At 38.2% G+C, this 17,901-nt stretch overlaps 2 protein-coding genes and 1 long non-coding RNA gene across 3 annotated transcripts; 2 read left to right on the top strand and 1 right to left on the bottom strand.

Moving 5' to 3' along the window:
* Positions 1 to 581: 581 nt before the first annotated feature.
* LOC103425502 (myosin-binding protein 2) lies at positions 582 to 4,720 on the top strand. The gene is made up of 4 exons (XM_008363584.4): positions 582 to 1,988; positions 2,095 to 2,388; positions 2,475 to 3,840; positions 3,949 to 4,720. The coding sequence occupies exons 1-3, from the start codon at positions 785 to 787 to the stop codon at positions 3,827 to 3,829; spliced, it is 2,853 nt and encodes a 950-aa protein (XP_008361806.2). The 5' UTR covers positions 582 to 784; the 3' UTR covers positions 3,830 to 3,840; positions 3,949 to 4,720.
* Positions 4,721 to 8,717: 3,997 nt separating this feature from the next.
* Positions 8,718 to 12,460, top strand: LOC114822043 (cysteine-rich receptor-like protein kinase 43). The gene is made up of 6 exons (XM_029095967.2): positions 8,718 to 9,036; positions 9,204 to 9,343; positions 10,118 to 10,328; positions 11,135 to 11,369; positions 11,481 to 11,631; positions 11,895 to 12,460. The coding sequence occupies exons 1-6, from the start codon at positions 8,973 to 8,975 to the stop codon at positions 12,309 to 12,311; spliced, it is 1,218 nt and encodes a 405-aa protein (XP_028951800.1). The 5' UTR covers positions 8,718 to 8,972; the 3' UTR covers positions 12,312 to 12,460.
* Positions 12,461 to 14,425: 1,965 nt separating this feature from the next.
* On the bottom strand, positions 14,426 to 16,941 carry LOC139192810 (uncharacterized). Its single transcript, XR_011577220.1, has 5 exons — positions 16,733 to 16,941; positions 16,528 to 16,649; positions 16,326 to 16,442; positions 15,569 to 15,627; positions 14,426 to 14,680 (listed from the first exon to the last, which is right to left on the bottom strand). It is a non-coding gene; the product is annotated as an uncharacterized lncRNA (long non-coding RNA).
* Between the last annotated feature and the right edge of the window lie 960 nt (positions 16,942 to 17,901).

Genomic DNA, 17,901 nt, shown 5'->3' with positions numbered 1-17,901 from the left:
TCTTACTTACAATTAAAGAGGAATATCTATGAGAAAAAGCTTTTATGAGAGATGAGAGTTGCATTATGAATTGGAGCATCTGGATCCAAATAATGTGACCCACACTTTACTTTGAGAGTGGTCCACCAACTCAATGGTGTGCTTGATGGGCCACCCCCATTTTTGTTGCCCAAATTGAAAAAAATGGTGTGGGAGCTGTCAAGGCCGGCTGGATTGCAACGTTGTATTCGTACGTAATTTTATCCATAATTTCACGAGGTTATAAGTTAACTTATTGAGTTGTTAATTGGTATCTTTAATAACATGTTCAATTTGATATTATCATAATATAGAAATGAAATTAATAGTGGTGATGATGGTGTAAGATGTTATCAAATTAAATAGATCTTAACGGATATTTATTAACAACTCGTTGGTTTGATTTGTCACATTCAATTTAATGATAAGTAAAGAATACTTCGTATATTTTAATACCAAGTAGAAGCCATGTTACATTTCCACAGCAATCTAGTGACGTCGATCATTCTTTTTTGTCCATCAATGGTTAATTTAATTCTTTCCAAAAGAAAAATATATATATCACAGACGATATTGAAAAACATTCTTTAATTTTCTTTGACTCAATCACATATTTCCTTGTTTCTCAGCTCCGAGTCTTCTCCTGTTGTCCAAATTCCATTTCAAACCGCCATTCCTTACTTCTATTTCTCTCTGATAATCTGCAACTCTCTCTCTCTCTCTCTCTCTCTCTCTCTGTGTATATACCAAAAACAGAGCACCATCAATGGCTGCCAACAAGTGCGCAACCATGCTGCACAGAAACACCAACAAGATCACTCTCGTTCTAATCTATGCACTCCTCGAATGGATTCTGATCATCCTCCTCCTTCTCAATTCCCTATTTTCTTATCTGATCGTAAAGTTTTCCGATTACTTTGGCCTCAAAAGACCCTGCCTTTGGTGTACTAGGCTCGATCATATCTTCGGGCCCAGAAACACCAACAATTCTTACAGAGATCTTGTCTGCGAATCTCATGCCAACGAAATATCCCAATTGGGTTACTGCTCAAATCACCAGAAACTAGCAGAATCGCAAGATATGTGCGAGGACTGCTCGTCGAAGCCGGATTGCGAAGAATGGTCAAAGAAGTTTGCTTTTTTTCCATGGATGAAGCAAATTGGGATGATTCGAGACGGCAACGAGAAAGTCACTGAAAATGGAGAGGACAGGTTGAACTGTTCTTGCTGCGGATTGAGCTTGAACAAGTTTTACCCTTCTTGTATTGTGATTAAACCCTCTTGGGAGGTTTTGGATTATGCCCAGAAACAGAATTTGAGTTTGGAAACAGGGGATGATCATCATACGGAAGAAGGTGATCGGTCGGATCGAAGCGGATCGGATTTCGAGATCGGAAACGAAGAGGGAGTTGAAGAACAGAAGGGAGAAAATAGGGGTTTTGAAGCAGAGGATCGTTCTGCTGCTTGTTCTGTATGTGACTATGGCTGCAAGGAGAAGGAGATTGCAGCCAATGGAGATGAAGAAGTGGAAAGAGTCATAGAAGAAGAACAAGAGCCCACGAAATATATTGTATCTCCGAAAATTCGACCTCAGGATTTGGAGTTCTACATTGATCAGGACGATAGTGGGTTGGTTCTGGTTGATTTGATTGATTCTCCAACCACCATTGGAAACCAGAGTAAACAGAAGTACAATAAGGTGGAAGAAGACCAAGGAAATAGTAGTGGTTGTGAAGATGTTATACTGGATTTCGACATTGGTTTCGAGAGGCAAGAAGCGAAACCGGTTGTGGAGAGTTGGCGCGGTCCAGAAAAGACTGAGGCATTGCTTTCGTTCGATGAGAGTAAGGAGGAAAGTAGGGTTTCGGGTATTGATTCGAAGGGTCCGGGCGAAACTGAGAGCGCAAAGGAGGAAAATGAACAAGTTGGAGCTATAGCAAATGGTGAAATTGTTTCAGATGTTCATCAAGGTACCCATGTTTAATTTGACTCACTTATGACTTATAGACACTGTTTGTTTTGTTTTCTTTGGATGAGAAAATTCAAATTCTCGGTGTTGTCATTCAATGTGTGCAGAATTTGAGGACGATGTCCTTTCGGGCGACGACGAGATTGATGCAGAGGTCTCAATTGGGACAGAGATTCCTGATCAGGAACCGACTGACGAAGTTCAATCAGCTCAAGGACTTCTGCATTCGGATCTTTCGCACAACGATGAGACTGATGCAGAGGTATCAATAGGGACAGAGATTCCTGATCAGGAAGAGAATGACGAAGTTCAATCAGCTCAAGAACTTTTGTATTCGTATGCGTGTGAGCAGGAAGACCCTTCTACAAGTTCTGCCAATCTACATGATTGCGATCATCATGGTAAGCCTCAACTTTTGTCCTAACCACGTTCGCAGTTTCGCAATCTTAACTGTGTCTGAAAGTACTTTAATTTGTTACATTGTTAGGTTCTGAGCAAGCAGAGGAAGAATTACTTGAATTCAAAACCTTGTCGGTTGAAACGAGTGAGAACGAAAAAGATAATCATTTCTCACTTGAGGTAGATAATGGTCTTGACACACCTACTTCAATAGACAGTCTCCATCAGTTTCGTAAGGGAATGCTACTATTCGAGAGACGAGAACTGGTAACAGATGACTCATTGGATGGAAGTGTCATGAGTGACACTGAAGGCGGTGATGGAGTCGTGACAGTTGAGAAATTGAAGACAGCGCTGAGAGCTGAACGGAAGGCTTTGAACGAATTATATGCAGAACTCGAGGAAGAGAGGAGCGCTTCTGCGGTGGCAGCCAGCCAGACAATGGCGATGATAAATAGGCTACAAGAAGAAAAAGCAGCAATGCAGATGGAAGCTTTGCAGTACCAGAGAATGATGGAAGAGCAGTCTGAGTACGACCAGGAAGCGATGCAACTCTTGAATGAGCTTATGGTGAAGCGGGAAAAGGAAAAGCAAGAGCTCGAAAAGGAGCTGGAAATATGTCGAAAGAAACTGCAGGATTATGAGGTCAAAGAGAAAATGATGATTTTGAGGAGAATGAAAGATGGAAGCACGAAGAGTAGGACTTCATCCGGTGCTTGTAGCAATGGTGAGGATAGCGATGGACTCTCTACTGATTTGAATAACGAATCGAAGGAAGAAGATTGCTTATATGGCCATGAGGAAAGTAGCAACCAAAACACCCCGGTGGATGCAGTGCTGTATCTAGAGGAATCTTTGGCTAGCTTTGAGGAAGAGAAGTTGTCCATTCTAGACCAGCTCAAGGAGTTGGAAGAGAAGCTTTTGACCTTGAACAACGAAGAGGAAGAAGAATATGACGGGGATATAAAACCAAGTGAGCATTTATTTTTGGAGAATGGAAATGGTTACCATGAAAGTTCGGATGTTAGTAGTGAAATAAATGGCAATGGCATTGCAAATGGCCATTCCAAAGAAATGAATGGAAATTTCCCGCATCAAGATAGAAAAATTGTCAAGGGCTTGAAGGCAAAGAGGCTTCTTCCGTTATTTGATGCCATCGAAACAAAAACAGAAGACGGGGAATTGAATGGAAACACAGAAGGGTATGATTCTTTTACGTCGCAAGACTCTGAGAGCAAGAAACTTGCTATTGAAGAGGAGGTTGATCATGTGTACGAGAGACTACAAGCACTTGAAGCAGATAGGGAGTTTCTAAAGCACTGCATTTCCTCCTTGAGGAAAGGAGATAAGGGATTACTTCTCCTCCAAGAAATTTTGGAACATCTTCGCGACCTGCGAAGTGTAGAACTCCGTCTGAGGACCATGGGGGACAGCGATCTATAAAGAGTTCATGGGTAAAATCATAAGCCTTTCAACTCCAAACTGTGATACTTTCAACTGCATTGGAATTACGCCTTTTTTTTTTTTTTTTTTGTTAATTTTGCGGGCTTTTGTTACTGCAGATTTTGCTGCATTCAGGTAAAACAGCTGCGAATATAAGCGGAACATTAAACACAATTATGCAGTTTGAACAATGTCAAGTGGGGGGATTCCCTGGATGGAGAGGGAGGCTCTTCCTGGTCATCATGGTGGACTACAAATTCTAGTTTACCATTTTTTTTCTTCTGTTTTTTTGGTGAAAGTCCAAATTTTTGTGGGCTGCGCTTATATCAAACACCTTTGAAGGAAAGAGGGGGATGAGAAGCGTATGTGCGTAGGAGAGAAACTTCGGTTAGGAATGCTTATTAGAGCAGCCCTCGCATGGGGCGAGTCATACAGGGGTCTCGTTCTTACGTGAGAAGTGCCCTACAAATGACCTCATCAGGCGTCCCTACCAAGTTTTTCTGGAGTGTGTAGATTAGGATAGTGAGGTGGAGAAGCCACCCTGTCAAAATGTATGTTGTGAGGAGAAAAGGCCTGGCTTGCAAAGCTGGCGATCGAGACCCAACAAAGATATTCCAGTGCCAGGTACATAGCGTCATTAGTTTATTAGACAGTCAGAACTAGGACACTCTTTTTCTTAAGTTTTGTTTGGAGGAAAGGAAAAGAAAGTGAAGGAAAATGTAGGGGGGGATTTCCAATCCCCCTTTTTCTCTGTCACCATCTTTAGTTTGCATCATTTGATCATATGGGATTTGTTTATTGTTATTTGAGGGTCAAAGTTGAGTTACTACTTGTATACTATATGTATCCATCTGTAAGTATATAAAAGTGAGTGTTTGTTTATACTAGCTAGACCGGATGTGCTTTTTCACGGGCGCTTAATTCGTTCCTTCCTTGCTGTTTAAATTAGTTTAAGATAAAATATCGTTTGTAATTTGAAAATGTGAAGAAACATCGCTTTCAATATCACATGGATGTTTCTTTGATATAAAACTGGTTGGTTGGCATATAGAAACCAATACAACAAGATAATTGCTAAGGACAAAAGTCGGTCGTCTAATCACAGCTAATACTATTTTTGGACAGAGGCATAATTAAGGGGTGTTTAACTAAATCATAAACTAAATATATGTGATTTGGTTCCCAATTAAGCTGCATTCATACTCAGTGAGGAATAACATTGTGTGTAGTTTGCTGCTCGACTGCCGAGTTTTTGTTAGATTTGTTAGGGTTGGCTAGAAGAAGAGAGCATATAGATCCAAATGAACATGTTCTGCATCACAAAAGACTGACATCCATGCCAGTTTCATCGGAGTTACAACCTTGATCTGGGGTTTTGTTTTCTTGAAGAACCTCTTATTTGATTGGTGATCTTTTGTTGGATGATATTTTAAGGTTGCTAAGAATCGTCTAGTTTGTACTTTTCAGATAGTTTAATGTTTTTGCGGCGTTCAGCCCCTCCCCCTCAGTTTATCAAAAAAATAATAATAATAATTCATGCCACCAGTACGTCATTGTGACAATATCTCAATCAATCATGTAATAGCAAGTAAAAAAATTAAAACACATAACAACGCGCGATTAGAATATAGCTACAGGACCGTGAAAATCCTTATTAAATTTGGATATTTGCACAGCCTTTCTTTTCCTTATAAAATTGTGTTCACATTTTATGGTGTGGAAGATGCTTATTTGAGCTTGCCGTAATTGTACGGACATGTGGTTTTGAGTCTTGACTTTCGGCGGTGCTATTAGGTCAGGGCATGTTGTAATCATGATTTCACATCTATGACCGAAAAACATCATCCTTCTGTTTCAGGAGAAAGATGATATCTTCTCAGCCACCCAACAATGGCATATCATCACATCCATGGCTACCAATATTCAACGATTAATTTAGTATTAAACTAGTTTAATCTTGTACTTTGAAAGTAATTAATATGGGAATATATGTGTTCACCACCTTCAAGTGATGGTGATACTCACTATCCTATTTATCAGCGTTAGATAAGTTTAAATATCGAGATGTGTTTAGTGAATAAACACAAATCTCATAATTTAAACTCATTAAACGACAACAAACAAAATGATAAACATTACCACCACTTGGCAAGTGACCCTTTATCACAACGGTGGAGATGAGTGTTGTCCTTGCATCACTGTGTGAGTTCAAACTCCATCAACTCTCTAATCTAACATTTAGTCTAACAAATTTAACGATTGATCACCCAAAAATAAATAAATAAATACCACCACATGAGACGTCATAATCCACGGACTTATGAATCACAATGTCCTATTCACACACGATCCTGTACACACTCCAGCCCATTACTTAGTCTTGATCTTGGGACCATAAAGCCCAAAAAAAAAAGCATTAATAAGTGTAAGAAGTCATTTTCCTTGCTTACTTACAATTTGTAAATAACAATTTGATATGTGTGCAAAAGTAACTCATTTTTCTTGAGTAGTGTTGTTCACATACTAATATTTACCTCATACACATCTTTATTAATTTTTGTTATTGATCTTCTTCAATTCATCAATTCGACGACCGAAAATTGAAAGGGGTATGTAAGAAGTAAAAATGTTTGTGTGGATGGTTGAAATTATACAACAAGATAAGTATGCAATGTGGCCTTATTAAAACCTTACTGAAATTTTCAACCTGATCAGAGAAAAAATAATACATGCTTGCATAACTAAATATATTTTATCGATAAATTCGTAAAATTATGATGGAGAAACCAAACGCATTCACGATCAAACGTTAAGCCATTTTTAGCAATCCAAAGATTCAAAGTATTTTATACATTATATCATTGTTGAACTGTCTGCAATTTTAAGTACACGTACATGGATGTTCCTAGGAAAGTTGATTTGATTTATTAAGGATTTCTAGTCAAAACTCACAATGATTTATTAAGGATTTCTAGTCAAAACTCACAATCATATAACCCTAACTTCAAATTTACTCTCAATTACGATCAACTCCATTATCTCTTAAGCACCGCTAACACATACCAAACAAGGGATTTTGAAATGTTTAAAATATTAATGTGACACAAGCAAAGCAAAAAGTTAGTTCAATTTTCAATTGACTAACTTAAGGTAACGATTACTTTGAGTTAGGGGTGAGCAACAACAAACTCGAAGCAAAACACAACTGAAATTGAAAGAAGTAAAAGGGAAGGCGGCAATAACCAAATCTGTAGAGAAACTTATAACAAAATAAGGAATTTTCAAGGAGGGGAAAATGCCATTTGGGACCGACCTACTTTGTTTTCAGACCAATGAAAATTTCAGCAAGGCTGTTAGGTTAAGACTAAGAGTTAACATCAAAATGACATCAAAATATATGTGATCTTATGAAAAAAAATGCCCTATAGATAACGTAATCGGACATTTCAAATGGTGAAATTATGCAGTTACTTTTTAATTGTCAATTGTGTAGTTATTTAGAGCATCTTCTATATTTGTACATGTTCTCACCACCGCACATCTTTAAGGACTGGTTTGGTATTGCTGTGCTTTGAAAAAAAGCTGCTGTGAGAATAAGCGGCTGTGAAATAAATCAGCAGAGTGTTTGGTAAACTTTTTTGTAAAAGTGCTTTTGGAAAAAAAAGCAGTCTGATAGTGGGTCTTTTCATTAAAGGAGCACTGTAGCTCCGTGTGCTTTGAAAAAAAACCAGTTTTCCAAAGCTACAAATAGCAGCTTCAGCTTTCTCCTTTGATTTCAGCTTATTCTCACAGCAGCTTCCAAAATAAGCCCTTTTTTTTTCAGTTTACCAAACACCTAAAACCCTCACAGCTTTTTTTCATGAGTGTTTTTTTTTTAAGCACCTCACTCCCAAACCACTCCTAAGTCTAATGACTCGGTGGCTTCCAATAGGCTAGAATTCCAATCCCTATTGTAAAGGGACTGAATTTCCTCATGATTGAGGACTACGTCAGGACTCTCAAATGGGGTGAGGGCCATGTTCATTTTGAGTTTGTGGAGTTCGAGCACATGATGGAGAAATTTTTAGTTGTGACGGGAACACAAATGGTACACCACGTGATTTAATAGGAATGGTGGTAAATTTTATTTTTTAAATTATTAACTTTTTAGCACACATATCCCACTATTTATTTAGTAACACGTGGTGTACCACCCCATGTACCGGTCACACTGAAAAATCTCTCCACATGATGGGACACTCAAGGGATGGGAAATCAACGGTTCTGATAGTATTTTGGGTTTTTTTTGTTTTTGTTTTTATATTGTTAGATCAACTGCGGTGAAATTAACAATAATTTTTTAAATCTTTTATTTTCTAAATTTAATCTTTTACTGCCCTTACCCTTGAGGCAAAAATTGGTCATTTCCCAGTTCACTGCTTCCGTCACATGGATGAAGGAGTCGTTCCCTTATTTAATTCTGGAGGACATGCGTTCTTGACTTCTTCCCTTTCCTTAAAAAAAATAAAATAATATTATTTAGGAGGTTGTAGGCAAACTGAGATTTAAAGGATTTTAAAAGTGATAGATTTTATAGGATTTAAGAGGATTAAAGACTCCTACAAAATTCATATGGATTTTAAAAGAATTTGAATGGATTGGTGGAAGGATTTGAAATCCTAGGGTGAGATTGGATTCTTTTTAGTCTTGATTATATATACTTTGAGCTCTCAAATCCCACAAAATCTACAATTTATTAAAATTCTCTAAAATCTTAATTTTTTTAATACACTTAGATTTGAATGAATCATAAAATCCTTTAAAATCTTTTAATTGACACGAACTAAATTTTAAAATCTTCTAAAATCCTCTCAAATTCAAATTTAAATTTGACTGCACTCCTTAATCTACAACAAGTCAACACGTGGGGTTATCTAAGTCAACACGTTCCGTTCTCCGCAAACTCTCTCTGTTTCATTCCCACAGGATTCATAAAAATCCACACAATTAATCATTTTCTCCAACACCTCCAAATCCCACGGTTCATGATTTCTAATTCGCAGAAAACGAAATTCCACAAGCCCCACCTGCTCTTCTTCTTCTTCTTCTTCTTCTTCTGTGTTCATTTATGGGGTGTGGGCTGTTCTAAAAGTCTCAGAAAACCATGACCAAGTCCAGGAATTTCTTCAACAATCTTATGAAAACTTGTGGGTTCGGCTCCAGAAGAGGTGAAAATCGATACCCAGTTCGCAATTTCGTGAATTTCAGAAACCCATTTTTCAATTTCGTTCATTTCAAAAACCCAGTTTGCAATTTCGTGAAATTCATTCGTTTTGTGCTTGTATCAGATGATTTATGTTTTTGTGTGTTTTTTGCTCTGTTTTTATTTGATCAGACGGACGGAACGAAGAGGACTTGGAGAAGATTGCTCAGCAGGAACAGAAGGTTTTTCCTTTCGAAACTTTGGTTGCTGCCACGAGGAATTTCCACTCCACTCATAAGCTCGGACAAGGCGGTTTCGGACCCGTTTATAAGGTAGATCTGCTAATGTTTTCGTTTGACTAATCTGTTTGGTTGCTGAGAAATTTTTGGGAAAAAAAGTTTTTTCAAGCTCACATTTTTTTTCTTTCTGCTGAACTTGTTTCTCAAATTCGTCTCTCTAGTTATTTTATAATTTCATAGTTAATGATACGAATTATTTAGTGAAGTAAATTATTATCTTTTTATTTATTTATATTTTTGTTGGCATTTAGTGAAACAAATTGTTTTGTAAAATGTCAGAATTGTTGCAAGTAGTGTGTAGAAGATTGTTCCTTAGCTTAATTAGATAATGATGATGGTTATTAGTTAATAAGAAACACAAACTTAGATTAGTTATCGACTTAATCATGCACTTGTATGCACCACCACCACCTGCTACTTTCTTCTAATCCGCAGCTTTCTTGGGTGTTAAGGATTTAGTGCATTTCTACGGAGATTGAAGGATTATGTTAACAATATAACGGAAGAATGTTATCCTGATTCTCACGTGTCTTGAACGTGTATGTCTTTTGCTTCATTAGGAAGTTACACCAAAGGTGAAGTCGCAAATGACTTCACTGCCAATGTAGTGTTTATGTAATGTTCTAAACTAGGTATCTTGCTAAACTATAAACTTTAAGCACATTTGTCTCCCTGATTACATATGTATCTTGCGACCTGACATACCACCGAGTTTTTGCCTTGTTGACTAGATCCTTAAATTCCCAAGAGACAAAGTAAACGGGGCTGTTAATGTGTCTTAAAACTTGTGTGGTGCGTCTTTCTCAGGGGAGGTTGGAGGATGGGAGAGAAATTGCAGTGAAGAAGTTGTCAGGGAGTTCAAATCAAGGAAAGAGAGAGTTCTTGAACGAGGCCAAGTTGCTAGCTCGTGTGCAGCACCGTAATGTTGTGAATTTGTTGGGCTATTGTGCACACGGGGTAGAGAAACTACTCGTTTATGAGTATGTCTCAAATGAGAGCCTCGACAAGCTTCTCTTCAGTAAGCACTCGTTAATCCTTCTACACTTTACGATCAGATTATTATTTGGCAACTGCATCCTGCACAATAGATAATGCAACCATGTTCGGTGTTTTGTTTATAGATCAGCACAAATAATTTGATATTTGATATTTGATTCTATACGAGTCTTTTGCAGTATCATATCTACTAAGATTTTCCTCATTTTCCTCACTCCATATTTTGATCTTAAACGCTGGTTAGGTGAATTTAGCAGAAACTTAAGTTGTACAGATTTCTTGATTTTGGATCAATTCGCTTTAGTTCTGAAGATCATACATACTCTACCCCCCAACTCCATCATATTTCCTGATATGTTTGCCAGAATTGTATCCGAAATTTAGTCAAACTTGAAGGCTCTTTGAATCCTAATTTATTCGTTGATTCTTAAAAGTACTTGTTGACCACAATTTCTTTCTATATTAGCTGTAGGCAATTACAGTAACATCTTTGATAGGTACTTTGACACCTGTTAATTATGACATCATAAGCATAGTTTTCAAGTTTTGATTTAAAACTTGTGAAGGAGGTGGATCTTAAGACCTTCACCTTATCGACATTCTTTCAGCCAAGCAACGAACAGAAGTTTCTGAGTTGTTGACACAACCTTGCCAGCTCATGATGGAGAACAATCTACACCATTTGGTTAACCCCCATGACTTTAACACCTAATTGGCAAAAATAGATATATTATGTGATGCGTATTGTCCTCGTTTTAATTTGGTTAAATGATTGTCAACAGACTTTTAAATAATGTACTGACAGCGATTTTTACGGTCTCTGTACAGATTCGAATGGAAGGAAGGAGCTTGACTGGAAGCGGAGGTTTGATATAATATGTGGCATTGCAAGGGGCTTGCTTTACCTTCATGAAGATTCGCATAATTGTATTATACATCGCGACATCAAGGCCAGCAATATTCTACTTGATGATAAATGGATCCCCAAGATTGCTGATTTTGGCATGGCCCGCCTCTTTCCCGAAGACGAAACGCACGTCAATACCCGCGTTGCTGGTACCAAGTATGGTGTCTTGTGCCCTGAATTTTATTTCAAGTGTGTGGGGTCGAAGTACTCAGGACCTCCCTTGTTTACTTGATTTTAACATAGACCTTTATAATTTGCTTGAAACAGTGGTTATATGGCTCCGGAGTATGTTATGCATGGGCATTTATCAGCGAAGGCGGACGTGTTTAGCTTCGGAGTTGTGGTTTTGGAGCTGATTAGTGGCCAAAGAAATTCATCGTTCAACGGAAATGTTGATGCGCAGAATCTGCTTGATTGGGTAAGATTGTAGATTAAACTATCATTTGATGAGCCAGGTGTGAAAATTCTGTGGCGAGCTATGAACATTTCTTGAATGGCAAGCATCAGGAAGATACTTCCGTATAAATCACAATGATTTAGGCCCACCATTTGGGTCAAATTTTATGTCACCAAATATTTTGTTCTTGGTCAATGTAGTAGGTGACGTGATCAAAGGAATGGTTGATAAATTGATTGATTTTTGGGACTGCTAAGCCTAAACGTTGTCCACTGTTGTTGCAGGCGTACAAGCTTTACAAGAAGGAGAGAAGCATGGAGTTTATGGACCCGACATTAGCATCATCAGCAGTCCCCGAGCAAGTAGCGATGTGTATTCAGATGGGATTGCTCTGCATACAAGGTGATCCCACAATCCGCCCCACAATGCATCGTGTGGTTGTGATCCTATCCAAGAAACCAAGCCAATTGGAAGAGCCAATGAGGCCGGGAGTACCTGGATCAAGATATAGAAGATCTCGCCTGCCAGCAGGGATTTCATCCACTGCCGGAACTTCTGGTGAATCAAATTCCCGTTATTCAGATTCGAGCTTTTCTGCAACCGGAACCAGTTCAGTAGCCGGAACCAGTTCAGTAGCCGGAACCATTTCAGCAGCAGCCCCAGAACAAGATACCCGTGGTAAACGTCCGGTGGAAAGATAGGTATATATATGTGTGTGTGAGTGTATATATATTTATATTCTTTATAAGAGGTTTTGATTACTCTCATTTTTGCATGATAGAAATGTAAAAATTTTTCGAATATCATGTAAAAAGTTGAAAGAGGGAAATGAATTAGGTAAGTGATGCTACTAACCGTTGCAATTTTGATTGAACTCCAATTCTTTCAAATGAACTATTCAAAAGAAGGGCCCGGCTTACCATCCAATCCATCTATTAACCGCATTAGCTAGAGTGGATGTGCTTCCTCTTATGCTTCTGAGCTCAAATTTTCATCTCCGATAACAATGCTAGTTGGCAATAACAAGTGAAATGGTGACGTGTCAGCTATGTACCAGAGAGGCACTTTGACATTTGACACGTGTCCACACCAAACTCAATATATAAGGAAAAGGATCATTGCCGGATCATTTTCTTAGAGATCCTAGGGATTCCATGATCTCATTCGTTCATCATATATCGTGCGGTAAGAAATCATTTCAAAATTTAAATTTTAAAATTAAATACAAATAATACCTAATGAAAACTAACCGTACGATATACGATGAACAGGTAAGATCACGGGATCCTTAAGAAAAGGATCCGGCGATGATCATTAACGCATATGCATTTTTGACCAGACAGAAATGAAGAATGTATCCATTCGTAATTTTACTCAAGCACGGCAATGGAGGATGGTGAGACCCAACAAGTCAAAGGTCCTAATTTTACGTGTGTTGAAGTAAAGTATAGGGTAAATTACATTTTACCCCCTCAGGTTTGATGTTGATTTTAATTCCTTACAACATTTTTAAAACATTTCAATTTCATACATATACTTATCATTTTATTTCAATTTCATTAATCCGTTAAAAAATTTGCTAAATAAACCGTTAAGTGATATGGGATCTACATTTGTATTAACATGGCTGCCATAAGAACCTAGAAACCCCCGACCCACTTCTCCATCTCCTCCCTCTTCACCTCCCATCCCTTCTCTCTCCCCAGACCCACTCCTCCCTCTTCACCCCCATCCCTTACAAACCATCACCCTCAACCTTCTTTTCTAGTTCACCCGCATCCCGCCGCCGCTGTCTTCCTCCTCAAACCCCCAGCAGCAACCACCACCATTACTACCCAACGACGTCGTCATACTCCTCTTCCTCCTCAGCTCAAACATAATGAAGCAACAAAAACAAAAATCCCATACGAAGCAATTTATCAAAATATGAAGGCAATATGCTTTGTTTATCCAAATCCATCAAACAAAGCAAAAGCAACACTAATTTCACATCTTTACAAAAAATTCAGAAACCCCAACAAGCTGAAACCCCTAATTTATCAAATTTCACCATGAATGGATCGAGAGGTGGGGGGTTCAAAAGATGTTCAGAGTTTCAAATGGCAACAACAATGGTAGGCATTTGCATGGTTGAGCTTCCGGTGCACGAGGTCGGAGAGCTCGGCTCGAGTTCATGGTGGTGGATTTAGGGTGGGAAGAAGAGAGTGTGATTTTTTTTTTTCCGGTTGGGCTAGGGTGGTGGTGGGTTGAGTTCATTGGGGTCAGGGGGTGAAGAGGGAGGAGTGGGTCTGGGGAAAGAGAAGGGATGAGAGGTGAAGAGGGAGGAGATGGAGAAGTGGGTCGGGGGGTTTTTGGGTTTGTATGGTTTTTTTTTTTTCAATAGGGTAAATATTATTATATTTTAAATGAATAAAAAAATTTGTCACGTGACACAAATGTAGTAGCCACGTCAGCACAAATGTGGATCACATATTTGCTACATCATCACTTAACAGTTTTACTTAACAAATTTTCTAACATATGTATGAAATTGAAATAAAATGATAAATAGATGTATGAAATTGAAATGTTTTAAAGATATTGTAAGGAATTGAAATCAACCTCAAATCTGATGAGGTAAAATATAATTTAGCCTAAAAAAAGATGTTAATTCACAATTTTTGTAAATTGGTGTAAGAGGGATTACATACGTCATAAATAAATTTTAAAATGGGATATTTTGGATCCGATCTCTAATCCTTAACATTCTTTGATTAAAACTTTAATAATATTTAAAGTTTCATCAAGGTCCCTTGACTTTGTACACCTCATTATATTACTATTAATATTTTTATTTTTATAGTTTTGACATTAATTGTTTGATATTTTATGAAATTTATAATTGACACACCCCGTCCCGAAGGAGGGCATGCTGGCCGTCACGTGAGAGTGACGTAACCATTTGCACAGTACGTAAGCTTTAAGATACAATTTATAAGTTGATACACCCGAAGGTGAGTCCTAATTTTGTCCAATCTGTCAGAACACCGTCGAATTCCTCGTAGTCACCACACCTTTGTGATTCCTGAACCTGGAGGGGCGCAAAACCAAAATTGAGTGGGTCAGTAAAACAATTCTTTTCCAAATCCAAACATTTCTCAAAACGTTGTAACCCCTCTCCGTAAAACCTGTATACTTTCCCAGAAATGTAAAATATAAATATACATATATATTCTCAAAACTTCATTTTTACTATCTCAACATTATCTCTTTATCAATCATGCCATGCCATGTCATCTCAACATTTCTCATATTAATTATGCCATGCCACATCATCTCAACAGTAATAAGGTATGAATGCATCAACATAATCATATCAGGTGCAAGAAAGTAATCAACCGTAGGCCCTCTAATAGCCCTATACGGTTGAACCTAGAGCTCAAAATCTATCATTATCACTCTACCGGAGTCACCTCTGTGACCCGTCCGGCCTTCTGCACACAAGTTACGCTCTAGTGCTTCTCATAAATCATCTGTGCACATAATCTAAGGTCACCCACCAGTCGGAATCTCACTAACACTCTCGCGACTGGTCTGTCGTACCCACTCCGCGTGGACTGTACGACTAGCATCTACTTGGATCCAAGGCGAGCGTGCGATGCGGTGAATACTATAAGCACTAAACCATGGTGCAGGATTTGAGCTCAATATATATCATCATCATCATAACAGTAATTAAATACTCATCTGTGCGTCCACCGCACCATTTCATACATATGCATCATAAATCAATTCATGCATGGCATTTCAACTCACATTTCTATATACTTTTCATATCAATTCTATGCATGGTATTTCACTTCCCGTTTTTCCACATAACTCATATGCATTTCATTTTAAACATAATTTCATGCATTTTCAATTTCTGGGAAAACGTTAAGTATATATATATATACGGAAAACAAAACTGCCCACTCACCTGGAGTTCGTCCAACAACTCCCTAGCACCACACATCAAGGCGTCACGACGATCGCCGCCTAGAATAGTAATCAAATCCAACCTCAGAATTCATATCGATAGAATATATAACTTATATAAAATACGTCACTACGTAGTTCGATCCGGAAGATCTGCCACTCAGATTTTAAATCCATAACTTCCAGAGGTCCACAATATATCTCTAGGATAACATCCTAAAATTTCATTACCATCCAACGGTCGGATCTCCGTCAATTTCCAAAACTAAGTGACGGTTAACATTTTATATTATGGACTTACAATTCCAATTCCGGAAGATCCGTAACTCGGATTCCCAATCCGTAAGTTTCAATAATCCTCAAATATTACGTATTACAACGTATCAAAGTTTGGTGACGATCCAACGGTCGGATCATCAATTCACATTTTCACCTAAATGTGAAAACTATAAAACGTTATTTGAACACCTAACCAACAATCTTCAATAACTTTCTCATACGGTGTTCAATTTAGGTATATGAATATACCACAGTGATCTACTCGACGTCACGGACGTCGACATATTTTTAAAATAATTTTATTTTTATTTTTTATTTTTACTGTAGCACCTTCTTCTTCCTTGGGTCGCCGGACTGGTTTTTCCGGCGGCCGTTTTCTGGGCAGTTTTTCAAATTGCCATAACTTTGTCATTTCTCAACGAAATCAAGTGATTCAAAAACGAAAGTTGTAGCCCTTGAAGAGACAAAGATAATGGTACCTTGCAAAACACCTAGTTCGCCGTGGTTTGGCCGGAAACTGCCTCGAAAGCCTCGGAGGTCGCCGGAAACTGGGTAATTTTCAAATGCTTCGTTCTCCTTCGTTTCTCAACCATTTTCTTCGTATAATATATCAATTTAAAGCCCTCAACATGTAGAATCACAATATACTACTTTTAAGCTTCAAAAACAACTAAATCTCACCGGAAAAATCCAAGCAAAACCGGCCAAACTTAACCCTCGTGATCCCGACGTCCAAATCCTTCCAACGAAGCACTCCGAGCTTCCTTGGGACCTCACTAAGCTCACTATGAGCTTGGATTGTCCTAAAAATCAACCAATTCAAAGCTCATGAACAGTACACATTCACGGCAACTTTAGAAACTAGGGTTTTCGAAGTGAAACTTACCTTAAACTGGTACCTACGTGATCGTGGAGTCCTCAGGAGTGCAATGGTGGTTTTAAATCCGGCGTTGGTAATAGTTTTAGGTGGTTTTGATGGTTGCCCGTGTGTTCGAGAGGGTGAGAGAGAGAGAGAGAGTGAGGTCTGAGGAAGAGAAAGAGAGTATGAAGGACAGTATACGGGAAATGGGGAGGGAAATAAGGAATGGGGATCCCACGTGGTCCTTTTCCAATCCCCAACTCTAAACCACAAAATTTTAACCTAAAAATCTAAGTTCCATCCTTATTAAATTCCATTTTATTTTCAAAACTTAGGAACCTAGATAATTATCAACTTGAGCTTCACATACTTAGTATTTCTTAAGGGCAATTTCGTCCATTCACAGCCACGAATGTAATATTTTGGAACGGGCTGTGACAATCTCCCCTCCTTATAGAATTTCGTCCCCGAAATTCCAGCTACCAACTAAATCAACCATACTCCAACAATAGCTTCGGGTAAATCTCTCTCATCCGATTCTCTTTCTCCCACATAATTTTCTACTGAATGATTTCCTTTACAAAGCTTTTACCACTTACTTTGTCTTAATTCTCAGGACCTTCTTTTTCCAATCCAAAGTCGTCCTTGGTTCCTTAACAAGTCGAATCCAATTTAATTCTCAATAGTTGCACCAGAATCTCATGTGACGACTCTGCCACCTAGCGACAACGCATCGAACACAAAATACATTAAGTACCGTTGCCCTGTCTGGGAAAAAGTTATTACTCAGCACTGGAGTAATTGTACTAACTTGGTACATTGACCAACTATCACTTCAAATTCGATCATAACCATCTTGTGTACAAGGAAGCTTGTACACATAATCCAAAGTAATATCTTTCCATTTCCACTGCGAAACATAAAATAATTATCTCAATCCAAAGGTTTATCTCTTTCTGCCTCAATCTGCTGACCAAATAAAACTGTCGAATGGTATGATAAATCTTATTACTTTTGGAATATTGCAGAAGTTGAACAGTGAACTTCGTCCAATATTTGCTTGCTTCAAATCCTCAGCATTAGGCACATACTTTTTGTTTTCTTGTATCCACATACCATTTGATTCACGAATCATGTACTCATTCTTTTTCCCTTCTTTCTCTGCCTTGGTTAATTCTTAAATTTCTTCGTCAAGC

Source organism: Malus domestica, chromosome 16 (assembly GCF_042453785.1).
Source record: "Malus domestica chromosome 16, GDT2T_hap1".
Classification (NCBI taxonomy): Eukaryota; Viridiplantae; Streptophyta; class Magnoliopsida; order Rosales; family Rosaceae; genus Malus; species Malus domestica.
The sequence above is the reverse complement of the archived record's forward strand: the minus strand, read 5'-3'. Positions and strand labels throughout refer to the sequence as shown.

Bases quoted from the DNA above. Each gene is read 5' to 3' on its own strand.
- LOC103425502 (XM_008363584.4), top strand. From the start codon at position 785: ATGGCTGCCAACAAGTGCGCAACCATGCTGCACAGAAACACCAACAAG. The intron at 1,989-2,094 runs GTACCCATGTTT...CAATGTGTGCAG, and splicing joins TGTTTCAGATGTTCATCAAG to AATTTGAGGACGATGTCCTT. The intron at 2,389-2,474 runs GTAAGCCTCAAC...TTACATTGTTAG, and splicing joins ACATGATTGCGATCATCATG to GTTCTGAGCAAGCAGAGGAA.
- LOC114822043 (XM_029095967.2), top strand. From the start codon at position 8,973: ATGACCAAGTCCAGGAATTTCTTCAACAATCTTATGAAAACTTGTGGG. The intron at 9,344-10,117 runs GTAGATCTGCTA...CGTCTTTCTCAG, and splicing joins GTTTCGGACCCGTTTATAAG to GGGAGGTTGGAGGATGGGAG. The intron at 11,370-11,480 runs GTATGGTGTCTT...TGCTTGAAACAG, and splicing joins ACCCGCGTTGCTGGTACCAA to TGGTTATATGGCTCCGGAGT.